General features: G+C 52.0%; 1 protein-coding gene across 1 annotated transcript in view; it reads right to left on the bottom strand.

Moving 5' to 3' along the window:
• The window catches only part of ADA (adenosine deaminase), a 20,771-nt gene extending 7,257 nt beyond the window's left edge, over window positions 1–13,514 (bottom strand). The window contains exons 1-3 of the mRNA XM_080925178.1: window positions 13,397–13,514; window positions 3,644–3,705; window positions 1,108–1,230 (exon numbers count right to left, since the gene is read on the bottom strand). Of these exons, the coding sequence (XP_080781304.1) occupies window positions 1,108–1,230; window positions 3,644–3,705; window positions 13,397–13,429 (218 nt within the window). The 5' untranslated portion in view covers window positions 13,430–13,514. The remainder of the gene's footprint in view (window positions 1–1,107; window positions 1,231–3,643; window positions 3,706–13,396) is intronic.
• Between the last annotated feature and the right edge of the window lie 265 nt (window positions 13,515–13,779).

Raw genomic sequence — 13,779 nt, 5'->3', positions numbered from 1 at the left:
CACTCGGAGGAGGTGGTTCAGTGGGTGAGGGAGGATCAGTCCTCAGCTCTGCCACAGTAGGGAGCATGCTTACTACCTTTCCCAGCCCCAGCCTCCTCCCCTGACAGCTCTCACATAGCTCTAATCTGATTCATTCTTCAAGCGGGTATTGAGCCCATGTGCTGGGCCCAGACCTTTAGTACACAGTGAACAGGGGCTTGGATCCCTGCCTTTCCATCATCTTGTGACAGGAGAGCCAGGTGTCAAACAATCTATGACATAGGAATGCTGTCGATACACGGAAAGCCAGGAGGCCACGTGGCCTGCCACAACACAGTCAGAAAGGACCTCACTGAGAGGGGACACTAGGAGATCTGTGCAGAAGGCAAACCATGCGCTTTTAGAGAACAAGGGCAGAGGATCTGCGGTGGGGTGGGTGGAGGTAGGGGATTAGCACCCAGGGGTAGGAGAGAAGTCAGCATCTGTGAAAGTAGGAGCTCAGAGTTATAAGGCCTGGGTACCTGCGGGGTTTTGGAGTTTGCTCTGAGGGACATAGAGAGAGGTTGGTAAATCTGGGTCAGGGAGCTGGCTTAGGTTTTCAGCCATGAGTACTGTCTCTGACCCTCTCTAGTGATCAGCCATTCCCAGGCCTTCTCAGAGACTAGTAATGGTCTTCACTCACCCAGTGACTCAAGACACCAAAGAAAGACCCAGCTCGGCTTCCATGTCCCACTCCAGCGTCTGGACTGTCTCCCTTCCAAAGCTCCAGCCTGGGGAATGGGGGACCTGCCTTAGGCCCTTCCCTGTTCTGCACCCATGTCTTTTCATGGCCTTGGTTTCATGGCCTAAGGCTCTTTCTGTGAGATCTGGGATGGCGACATGGGTCTGAAGAGCAGTGAGTTCTGAACAGGACATCCTATACAGCCTGACCAGCACAGGGCTTCAGCGAACAAAGCCTCCTCGGCCCTGAGACAGAAGCTACCTCTGGATGGGATGACATAGGAGCCCAAAGGTGCCGGAGAGATCAGCTTATGTGCACACTATGGGAAGAAGCAGGGTTAGAGGTGCAGAGTGCCTGGTCTTGGGATGGATGCTGCCATGGGACACAAGGGTTGCAGAGAAACTTACGCGATAGCAGGCATGTAGTAATCAAACTTGGCCAGGAAGCCTGGGAGTGAAAGAGGCTTGTCCATGCCGATAATGTTGCGCAGCTCCTCCACTGTGTCTGCCGGGAGGGCGATGCCTCTCTTCCTAAAAATAAAATCAAGGGTGAGGGGCTGCAGCCAGGGCTCAGTGGGTAAGAGCACTGGCTGTTCTTCCAGAGGACAGTGGCTTGTTTCCCAAGATGCACGTGGAAGTGCATGATCATCTGCAACTCCAGGTCCAGGGAACCCAACACCTTCAGGCCTCCTTTGCTGGTTTCAGGCATGTATGTGTTTCACATATACTTGTGGGCAAAACACTCGAAACACATACAATGAACATTTGAGAACCAGGCCCAGCCCTGCTTGACTTCCAGGATTAAATGCATTCTGGGTGGAATAGCCAGAAACAAGTCACTACATCTTAAGGGACGAACAGGGTGGCAAGGACATGACTTCCTCATCAGATCCAGGCGCAGGCCGAGGCATCTGGACATATGCCCAGACAGAAGCTATCAGATACAATAGCTACTGTGCAGTGTCACAATTCCTGGGACAGGAACTGGTAGCAGGACCTTCCCCTTTGCTCTCCGGGCTGGCATGTCACAGCAGCCTGCCCCACCTAGCCTAGGCCTGCTGTACTGGCCACTCAGGACTGTTCCAACCCTGTACCACTACCTCTGCCTTGGAGTCTTCTTCCTCCATCAGGGGCTCTGCCTCCCCGTGGACTACAGGAAGCTGGTGTGAACTTCAGGAGGCTTCCTCCTGCTGCCTCCGCTCACCGTGACTCAGATCCAGTCCATAGGATCCCTATAGGACTTGGTTTCTTCTAGTTTATCACCACTATTATTATGATTGGTGGTGGTGGTGGTGGTGGTGGTGGTGGTAGTGGTGGTGTGTGTGTGTGTGTGTGTGTGTGTGTGTGTGTAAAAGGGACTACTGAGGGGCTTAGACTACAGCTTCACAGCATGTAGAAGGTAGTGGGTTCCATTCCCAGCCCCACAATAAAAATCAGCCTACATTCCTATAATTTCCCAGTAGGAAACACCAATGTCTCCCTGCTCCAGCTTGTGTCACGAATCCTCACCAGTCCCAGGTCCCTATAATGCACTGTGGAAATATGGTCCCTGCCCTTGCTATCCACCTGACACAAAGAGTCGGTTCTCAACATCCTCTTGGTCCCTCCAGGTTAAACTTTTTGCTGCTGGCTAGACTGCCTCAAAGTCGATCTCCTAAAACCACATACAGCCATGGTAATCCTGGAGAGCCTTCAGAGGAACACACTGATAACTATGTTTACAGACAACGTTCAGACTGCAGCCCTAAAGCCCAGAGGATGGCTAGGCTTTGGTAGGCACCTGGAGACAGTCTGCAGATTGACAAGAGAAGGGACAGTGGCTTAGAGTTGTACAACGATGACAACAGAGGGTGGCTGGATCCTCAGTATGCTTTATAGAGAGCCACAGGGCAGTGAAGGAGTCTAGGAAGGAGGTAAGAGGCACCATAGAGAGTTGAAGCCCAGGAGCTGGAGGAAGAAGGGATGGCTGCCAAGACAGTCACCAAGACAATGGAAGGGATCACTGGCTTGGACACCATAGGCCAGGGCCTCTTGTCTGCTGCTTGAATATTCCAGGGGAACCTCCCCCAACCCCCATGGTGGCCTGCTGGGGCTAGAAAAATTAAAGCAACCCCCACTACCCACATGTTTCTCTTTCACTCCACTCCACCCTGGGTACCTTTGCCTCTTGACCTGGCTTTTAAGCCTTCTCTGACCCTTTAACAATGCTGATACTAACATCTGAAATTGGCCTTCATGGGGCAAGCTAATACGTCCTGAGCCTCTCGTTTCTCATGGCTGACTCTGGACTCTGTTGGACCTCTGAACTAAAATCTTGCCCTGTGTTCAGGAGGAAGCCTTGGGCTGCCATGACTCCATCTTCCCATCTATAAAGAGGACTGGGCAAGAGAACTGCCCCACCACACACACACACACACACACACACACACACAGTGGGAAGGAGTCAATAAGTTAACTCAGTGTAGCACAGTCAAGGCACTGTGCTTGTGCCACAAGAACACCATGACCCAGGGCAGGAAGAACAACACAGAGGAAAGCGTGCCTAGCAGAACTCTCCCAGGGAACTGGGACCCAAGCTCTAGAGTTGAGACACACATTCCCAAGTCTCACTTGGACACCTAGGAGGCTCTCATGGGACAGAGGAAGAGTTGTGGCTAGACACTGGAAACAGTGGGAGACAGCTGAGTCCTTCCAGTATACACAGAATGCTTAACAGCAAGAGTGAAGAATGCTGGCGAGGAGGGGCTTGGGAGGAAGGATGCTCACTTCCCACCTCATCCTATGGAGGCTGGAGTGGAAAGATCCCAGGACATCACTCTTCCATCAAGGAGTGGCTTGCCAGCCACTGGGACTGGATAGAGCCCTGGGAATCTCCAGGGGCCCCTAAGAAGCTCTGGACAGTTTATGCAATCCTGAAAAGGACTGTGGTTGTCCATGGACTTACTTGCCATAGTATAAGATGGTTTCCGGCTTGATGGATCCATCTAGGTGGACATGCAGCTCCACCTACAAGGGGCAGAGAAAGAGCATGAGACACCACAGAGCCCGAGGAGCCCTTCAGAAGCCACCCTTTCCTGGACCTTAGTCAATACACTTCTTAAATTCTTTACACACATGTTCTCACCTAAGCTCACCTGTATGTGTTTTAGAGGTGGTCCAGGTGCTGTGTAGTTCACAGCTCAGGGTACTGGGTGGGGTTCAGAGAGGTTTAAGTGCCTTGTTCAAAGTCACACAGCAAGCAAGCAATGGAAACTGGGAAGCAACCCTTGCCTTAGCCACAGCTAGGGAGCAGCAGCAGCAGCCTTCCAAGGCTTGTGATCAGAAGCACAAAGCCAGCCTCAGTCCCAGTGGAGGCCAGCCACTAAAACATTAGAGCCACTGCTATAGGCCGCTTCACTCACTCAGCTCTTGAGTTTAATAGAAAGAGCTGACTGCAGACTCGCAGGCTCTGCGGCCTTGGAAGATAGCTCAGATCGTAAGGTACTTGCACAAGCTGAGCTCAGTCAGCAATCATATAAACTGTGATGGTGCACAGTGTAATTCCAGAGCAGGGGAGATAGAAAGGGAAGGGTCCCTGAAGGTTCACTAGACAAACAATAAGCCCCCAGGTCCCCGTGTGAGACCCTACCTCAAAAAATAAGGTGAGTGGCACTTGAGGAATGACACCTGATACTGACCTCTGGCCTCCACCAGCAGATACATATGCACATGCTCACCCATACCTGCACACAGGCACATGCATGCACATGCGCAGACACACACTGGAATAAAAGACTCCGGTGGGGCACACAGCACACTTGCCTGTGCAAGGCTCTGTGCTCCAACTCTAGCACCGACAAGGAAATGCAAATATATAAATACCAGGCTCTGTTTCACAAATAGCTGCTAGTTAGGCCTGTCTTATCAAGCAACATTGAACACTAAATCTTTCCGATCCTCTAGAAAGGGTCTTGGTGACCATCCCTTATTTGCCCAGTCCCATGTATGATACCTTTCTCACAAAGCTGAGGCTACAGGCAGGGCTCTGTAGAGAATGCATCTGTCTAGACTCTCATCTCTACACTTGTATGGCTGCTCTCAGATGTTTGGCCCATGTGTCAACTGAACAGTGGGGGATAGCTCACTCTTGGACAAAAACTATGACAAAGATTTTAGACAGTGAATGTGGAGAGGTGTGGCCCAAAGGAAGCTGTCAGTGCCTCCAGGAGATGATGTTTTTTTTCAACGGCTACTAAGAAGGACAGGTGTCCGGAGCCAGTGCCTTGAGGGACTTTGTCATCTGCCTGATTTGGGTCATGGCGGAAACCTCATGGACTGAAGGAGACCCAGAGGTGTCATTCACCAGGAAGGTGCCATTCGCCAGGGTGGAGCCATTTCTGGAAGTTGGTGACTGAGATAAGAAGGTTGGCAGGCCTGGCTGGAAACATTTGGAAGCTTCTGGCCCAAGGGATGGCCCCCAGAAACTGTCACCAAACCTGCTTCCAGCAGAAGAAAGCAGGCCCAGGGCAACAGGGGCCAGAGGTGCCAAAGCCTCTAGCTGACAAGACCTTAGAGCAACCAGACCACTGTAATATTTCACTCTGTGCCTCTTGGTTCCTATGTCACATGGGGAGAACAGTTCACCTTACTCTAAGTCTTCATGAATAGGGCCCACTTGGATGGTCGGTCACAAAGCTCTAGACATATAGAATTTGCTAAAATTGTGCCATTGAACACTTAAACAAACAAACCACAGTGTCATGCAGATCAAGCTACCTTTAAATTCACTGTATAGCCAAGGATGACCCGGAACTCTTGGTGTTCCTGATGGTTTACCTCTCATGTCGTTGTCTGAGACAGGATCTCACTATAGAACCCAAACTGGCCAGAGATTCATTATTAGCTCAGACAGGCCTCAAACTTGCAATTTGCCCACATTCTCTAACCAGCTGTTAGGATTCGGGCATGAGCTTCCATAACCAGTACTTAGGAGTTTTTCAATTGAGTAAAAATAGTGAAGCCCCCGTTTGTTGCTGGGGCTACAGGAGCAAGCAAGAAGGTCAAAGTCTTGTTCCTTCGGCATGCACAGTCCAGCAAGGGACAAACTAGAGACATGTGAATAAACGTATAGCTTTGAACCAAGATGCTCCCATAGGAAACACTAACTATGCCATGAAGTCACATCCCGGCTAGGCAGCAAATAGTCTCCCAGAAAATCCAAGCCAAGCACTGAAGGCAAAGGAACCGAATGGGCAGGTGAAGGTGAGGAGGGGGCAGAAGGACATTCCAGTGAAGATGACAGCAGCACGTGCAGAAGCCCTGTAACTGGGGAAAGTGAGGGTGCATGGGAGGAAGGAAACGCTGAGAGAGCCGCAGGGCAGAACCACCGGGGAGGGTTGTGTGACCATAGAAAGGTGGGCTTCCTGGTGAGAGCACAGAGGGCCAGCTTAAGGTGAGAAGCTGGCAGAGAGAAGCTACCACAGACAAAAGTTTGAGGCTGGGGTCTAGGAGCCTGGCTTGAGCACTTAGTGTGGGGAAGGCAGGGTCAAGGCCAGTCAGTAGTGGTGTATCCTCCTTGGGTCAGGACATTGGGCCAACCATGGGACCCTGGCATCATATCTCAAGCCCTAGAACCAGTAGCAAGGACCTTAGGTGGTAACATATGAAGTCATCCACAGTTTTAGATGGCAGCATACGGAATAGTCCACAGTCTTGGAAAAATGTATCCCAGACTCTCTGGGCAGGCCCTAATGTGCTCTTCTGTCCTAATAGGAGAGGTAGAGGAGTTCTGATGCTCAGAACAAGAAGCAGCACTGTGACCACAGAGGCAGAGATTGGAGCCATGAGGCCACAAGCCCAGAGAAGCAAAGGACTGAGCTTGTAGGGTGAGCCAGTCTCTGCTGGGCATGTTGACTTTAGACTTGTGGCAGACTGGCAGAGTGGGGTTAGGGGCCTCATTCTTTGTGTGTGCTGGGGATGGAGCCCGATGTGTTATGTGGCTTCAAAGCCACTTAGCATGTGATCACCTGCTGTAGCTGCTGCAGGAATCTTATATAGCCAGACCCTGCCAGAGGTCAAGGCTAGGAGGTCAGATCTGTGCCCTTTAGTCTAAGAACGCAGGCTGCAGGAACCCTTCACACTGGATAGCGCTGTTAAGTTGTTGAAGTCTCTGGGCTTCGGCTGGGGTCAGTTCTGTCTCAGTCCTCTGGCTATGTTCAGGCACAACTGTGTGCTTCTGTATTTTGGGGGTGTCGGGGATGGAAGCTAGGGTCTTGAGTAGGCCTGGCGCTCTGCTACTGAGTCACACCCTCAGCCCTGTTTTGTTTTTAAAATCTTTTGTTGTTGTTTTTCTGGATGTGCACTCAAGGTTGAAGAAAGTGACTTGGAGCCCTGTGCCAGAGGCCTGAGCAAGGGCAGACTCCAGATTAGGGAACAGCATCTAAGAAAGGAAGTGGAGAAAATCTTGATGGTTCTCCTATGAACAATACTTCTGAACGTGGTTGGGGGAGGGAATGGGGAAGTGGAGGGGGATGGGGGTGGGGGGATGAGAAGATGAGGATCTCAGCAGCTTTGTGGGTCACAGATCTTTGGTCTGTGAGCTGGGGAATCAGTAGGTCAGAGCAGGGTCTCTGGACCCTGTGTCTCCATCAGTGGGTGCCAGGGAAAGGCCACTCTGGGAAAAGCACTTACACAGCAAGATGAGATGCCTCCTCCCTGTTCCCTGCTATAGAATAGTAGTGACAATAGTCAGGGTGTGACCGCTCCACCTGCCAGGTCCTGGGAGACCATTTTGAGCAGAATGTCTCTGGGAAGTTCCAGGCAGACAGCCAATGGCCAGCTCTAGAAGCATCCACACCCTCTTGGGCTGTTCCGTCCTGTCCCACTTAGGAGAACAAGAATTCTCCTGGGATTCAAGTCCCAGGGTTCAAAGATCCATAGAATCCAGAAACACAAGGTAAAGAAAATTATATATCAAGGGGTACAGTACAGGATGCATGTCCAAAAGGCAGGTTCAAAGAAGACACCCAGGGCAGAGCAGGCTAGAGAGAAGCAGGGATCAAGGAGTTACCATGTGCTGGAGTCAGGAAGCCTGCCAGGAATTGCTCACAGAGATGGACTTTCAACAGAAATATTTTCAAATAGGGGAGGCGCCTTTTAAAAGCTTTCTTTGGTTTCCAGGGTGGAGAACAGGCTGGGGACAAAACTCTACAAATGACTGCTAATGTGTCCATATGAGAGCCGGCTACTGCACAGAGTGTGCACACTGCCCACCCAGTAGGTGCTTGGCAAGCAGGACAACACTGTGACAGCTCCCAGAGAAGGGTCTCCGAGAATCAGGCTGAGGCAATGGTACCTCTGGGTCCAAGTGCCCACCACGCTCCACAGAAAACGCCATATGGAGCAGGTTGTAGGGCAAAGGAAGCAGAAGCCTGGGCCATCTCCAAAGACAGCCTGTATTTTAGACAGGTACCCCAGTGAACATTCCAGAAAGCTGCCATTTGAGAAGCCAAGCTAGCACCCCAGATGACCATGGGGGAACAAGCTTAGAGGTACAAGCCTGTCCTCCTGGTCATATTCTGGAAAAAAGAACAGATAGGAAGTTTAACATTTGAGTGTCTGTTGTGTGAGCGTTGTGTCCTTGAAGGCAAGGATTCCACACCCATTTTACACAAGAGAAAACTGAGGTAGAAAGGAATCAAAAGATTCCAGTCAGCGAACCCAAGTCTTCTCTTGAGCTCCTGCAGGCCTCATGCAGAGAAGAGGATCTATGGCAGTGGTACTCATTAGACCCTCCGTCTGAGTCTCTCTTCATCACTAGGCAAGGTTCACCCTAGACCAGGTTGCTGTTGCAACTGGATTTGTGAAGCGAAGCTTAGAGGGGTGTAAGGACCTCCACAAGCCTGCACAGACTGGTCATAGACCAGTGGTTCCCAACCAGTAGGTCGTGACTCCCACAAGGGTCCCCTATCAGATATCCTGCATGTCATATACTTACTTGGTTACAGTTATGAGGTAGCAGTGACTTAATTTCATGGCTGGGGGGGGTGTCACCACAACATGGGGAACTGTATTAAAAGGTTGCAGTATTAGTGAAGTTGAGAACCTCTGCAGCAAAGCAACGTCAGGACCCAAGTCTTTCTCCCTCTAAGGCCAAGTCTAGTTCATGGCCACAGCACTGCCCTGACCCTGGCTCCAAGCCTCTGTCCAGCCCCCTGACCTCTCTGGAGAGGAGTGTCATGCATCTCTCTGGATTCACTCTGCAAGACGGCTCACCCCTGCCCATTATCTGTCAGAATAGCAGGAAACCCTCCTACTGCTGCTGGGGACAGGAGGCAGCTTCGTAACCAACAGATAAATACTGTGTCCAGGAACTGGGGAAGCACCAAGAGACGTCAGCCACATAGGTGAGGTCAGAGAGGCACAGTCACAACCCCCAGCATTCCAGGTCACAAGACATGTTGGGACAGAGGACAGAACCAGGTCAGGGATCTAAATCTCAGACTCCTTGGCCACATGCTTCCATAGCTGGTTCAGGCCTATAGAGGGTTGTCCCAGTAGGACAATGGGTTTCCCAGGCTTCCAGACCCCTAAAACACGCAACCCTGGTTTTTATTTTCTACATGCCTCTCCTGACCTTTCTTTTTATTTTTTAATTTTTATTTTTTTTGAAAGAGGGTCTCTCTATATAGCCTTAACTGTTCTCAAACTCACTATGTAGCCCAGGCAGGCCTCTAACTCACCCGTCTCTGCTCTGGGATTAAAGGCATGGCCACACCCGCCCCCTGTTCTGTTTTTCATCCCACTTTTGCCTCTTCAAGAGCAGGGACCTGTCTATGTCTCCCTGCTGTGTCTCAGGTGCCTAGTATAGTACCTAGCCCAGCAAAATGTGTTCTGGTTCTGCTGAGTGTCAATGATTCATCCCCTCCCCAACCCCAGGCTTAATGTCAACAAAGGCAGCTCTGGTAGAGAGCCCAGGTGAGTGGAGCAGCCAGACCCGAACACCTTGGCCAGATCAGAGGAGCCACAGGTGCCCACAGAGCCAGCTCCAGTCCCTCCTTTCCTACCTCTGCTCCTGGCAATGGCTTAGGTGGGGCAGGGGTCAGCTCCTCATGCCGTAAGGCCTCTCAGCTGGCTTTTAGGATGAAACCGTCAAACAAGGTAGCCTTGGGCCAATGATCTGTTTTAGCCACACCTCCTTCAGGAAGCCCTCTAAGCACTGCCCTTTCTGAGCTCCTATAGCTCCAAGTAGACTGGAAGGAGCCAAGGAGCCTCTGTGTTTCCTGAAGCCTTAGGACTGATTGAGCTCTCCGCTGCTATTCCTGAGCTACCCCAGAAGTTCCCAAGCCAGTAAGAAGTATCTCAGTCTGAAGGAAGTCTTATGACTGACTCAACAGTCTAGAAATTCAGCCCATTTACCACACCATTTTGGCTCGCCCATACCCCTAGCCTCATGGTAAATTTAGCGTTTAATCTTATTTTAAAGTTCCCCCTGTCCAAGGCTATCCCACAGTGCTGCCTTCCATAACCTGAGGGGGTACCACCACAGGACACTCAGGACCCCTAAGCAGATGAACAGTCTTCTCAGTTTGCAGAGCAGCCTTCCTGGATATTAAATCAGGAGTCTGGCTGGCCACCCTGTGTGACCACAGACCCCCTTCCCCTTTCTGGTCCTTCATTCTGCTTCTATCAAAGGCTTCTGTGAAACCAAATCTCCTGTCCCCACCCCAACATCTGCCACAGGAGTCAAAATGGGGGAGCAGCTCTCACCCAGGGGCAGAGCAGGTGGCTCTGGTAAACAAGAGACATCAAGAACCCAAAAAGATGCACCTGGGGCTTTGTTTCCACAAGACAAGAAGTGGGGGTGTCCTTCCAGGAAGCACTCATTGCAACCTCCAGAGAGCCTGCGCTACCCACCAGGCACTGTAGCAGAAGCCATGGGGGTATAGCTTTTCCCCAAAGCCCTGTACAGTTGTTTCTCTGTCCCTGCTTGTGGGAGGAAGCTGAGCTCAGGGTGTGCCTGAGGACTTGATGCTGCCAAGCTGAGAAGCAAGGAGCTCTGCCCTGGTCTGTCTGAAGGCCAAGGCGAAGATTCTGACTCCTTGCTCTGTAACATTCCCCCCCTTTTCTCCCCTTCCCCCTTTTTCAACCAAAGGAAAATGAAAGATTATTAGCAAAGCAGTTAACAGCGCTGACTTCAATTTTAGGGCAGTCTGAGTTGCAGGCCAGCTCAGCTACTTTCTGACTGTGCAACTTTATCAAGTTCCGAGTCAGTTTCCTCCTATGTAAATGAAGAGAGCAGGACCCGTCTCAAAGGCTAGTGTGAATGAGATATGACTTAATGGTGACGCTCATCGTCCCGGAGGCGCTGTTGGACAGAGTTCCGGGGCTTGGACAGCCTGGACAGACCCTTTACCGCCCTTAATGGCTATCCCATGCAACACAAGTGTGTGGATCTGACTTCAAATCCACAGAGCCCACACAAAAGCCAGGCATGGTAACTCACGCCTGCAATCCACAGCACTCCTATGTGAGCTGTGAGCAGAGACAGGAGAATCCCTGGAAACTCATGGGGCAGCTAGCATGGAGTTCCAGTGACGAAAAACCAAGGCACTGTATCTCAAGCATGCAACATGCTGGAGGGTGAAAAAACTGACACCCAAGCCTGTCTCACACACATGCCTGAACACACACACATATGAAACAAACAAACAAAAGCCTCTGGTCAGTTTCATCTGCTCACCTTCAAGTTGTCCAAGCCCCAGTCCCAACTGGTGTGGGCATGAGAAACCGAAGAACCCAGCAGTGGCCTCTGGCTTCGGTAGATGCCATCTTATCTCTAAAGTGTTTGCAGAGGTTACTCACGAAAGACGGGGACATAAGATTTCCGCTTATGTTTTTGCTCTTTCATCCAAAGCAAGATCCTGCTATATAGTTCAGGCCTGGAACTCAAAACTCCTCCTGTCTCAGCCTTCTAAATACTAGGAATGACGGGTATGTATACTATGGTGCCGGGCTTAAAGAATGGGAGTCTGAAGCCAGCCCTCACCAAGGGCTCATCTTCCAGCTTGGCTCCATCCTGATTAAGCTCTCTGTGCTGCTTTCCCATGGAGACAGCACTGGCTACCTGAAAAAGTCATGGCACTGGCATGCAGTTACGGTGTTACAGGCTGGGCCCTTGGCAGCTTCTTTAGTGCAGGCTGGCCAGGCTCTGACCACTGTGGCTCCTTTACACTCTGTCAGTCACAGCAACATCCTTCCTCACCATGACATGAGACCTGTCCCACCTCAGACACAGCAGCCTGACATGCTACCTTCCGGCTCACACGTCACCTTCTAACATCCAGACACCAATGCTAACAGACCTAGAAACGAAGTCCTTTTTCCCCAGGTGTGGAGTCTAAGACCCTGAGGGAAGAAATGACATGCTAGCATGACATCATACCAGATGACAATACCAGAGCTCAAGATATACTGGCACCCCCCTCCCAAAGAGCTGTTACGAAAGCACAGGTGCCACAGAAGTGTGACCTGTCACTCATTCTAGCCATTCCCAAACAGGGGACTTCATCTTCCCCTTAGGTACCCATCAGGAGAGGTGGCTCCCCTGACCAAGGGTGGGGAGAACTCAGATCATCAAAAGAAAAAAAAAAGCCTTTGATGTCTCAGAGCACTGACTGTGGTCAAGAGCACCAGCCAAGATGTGCTGTAGGCATGGACTGGTCAAGAAGACTTGCCTGCCCTTCTAGCCTCTAGTGGTAAGTGCACAGGTGGTGGGGTACAGGCCCACTACCCTTCTTTCAGCCCACTCCGTGCGCACACCTGATTCTTACCACCACCTCTGCCATATCTGCCACCCCCACTCAGCATCTGTTTCTTGGAGGGGTAAGTCTCAGGCTGATTGTCTCTGATTCCTCCCCCTGAGTTCTCAGTCCCACACTCTGCAGGCCGGCTCAGTTTGCCTGGCTGACTACTGGGTCTAATCCCTCACTGGACAGAATCTGTAAAGGCTGAGAAAATCTGGCCTTGGGGACCTGGACTCTCCTTGTTTCCAAGAAGCCACAGCTTGTGGGCAGACAGACAAGGAGTTCTCCTCTGGGGTCAAGGGCTATGGCTTCATCCCCAAATAAACACATATGGGCAAAGGGCCAGGGTGTGTAGGGGTTCCTCCCCAGCGCCCTGAAGCATCTATCCCCTTTGGATTACAGATTTTCCCACGGGCACGCCCACAAACCCAGGTTACCTGGTTCCCACAAAGTAATCATAACACTTTAGTATAAAGCCACACACTATTTAACAGCTAGAGACCCTGAGCCTCATTCTACTGGGGTTCAGATATCCAGGTCTTAGTACAGTCCCACACAGCTGCTCAGCCCCACCACACTGGATGCCCGTTTGGCCGACAGCGAGGCTGAGAGGGATAGAACATAGGCAACAGCAGAACCCGAAGGCCAACTGGAGGCACCCCCAGGTTCGCAAAGGCAACAGCCGAACCCGAAGGCCGACCGGAGGCACCCCCAGGTTCTGGACGCTCCCTGCCACATCGTCTCTTGCTCGACATCCCGGAAGCAGGCTAAGGCCTGAGTCGAGGGGAGACGCCTGCGGGAGTTTCCCCGCCACCCCATACTTCTAGGCGGCCAGGACTGGGCCCCGCTAAGCCCCGGGACAGCCCGGGACAGCCCGGGACAGAACCCCGGCAATGGAGCCCCTCCGTGCTCACTTTGGGCTTGTTGAATGCGGGCGTCTGGGCCATGGTGCGGAGCGTGCGTCCCGGCTGCCTCCGCCGAAGCTCTCTGGGTCCGCGTTGGCTCGGTGGCGGGGTCGCTTCCCGAGGGCTCTCAGAGACCGCGGCCCGCCACACTCTTTTTTACCGGGCTGCCCCGGCAAGCCACGCCCCGTCACGCCCACACCGGAGACCCCGCCTTCCGGAGCCTCGGCCCCGCCCTCCCTCCGTCTGCAACCCTGGCGCGCATTTCCCGGAATTCTGGACCCCCAGACCTTCTCTGCTGGCTACACCCTAGAAAACTCCCAGGTGAGCCCCCTCCAGACGCGACTCCAGTGTCCTCACCGAGCCTGGCCCTTTCCTGGCCCCTTCAGAACTGA

This window comes from Micromys minutus, assembly GCF_963924665.1.
Source record: "Micromys minutus genome assembly, chromosome: 11".
In the NCBI taxonomy this organism is placed as follows: Eukaryota; Metazoa; Chordata; class Mammalia; order Rodentia; family Muridae; genus Micromys; species Micromys minutus.
The sequence above is the reverse complement of the archived record's forward strand: the minus strand, read 5'-3'. Positions and strand labels throughout refer to the sequence as shown.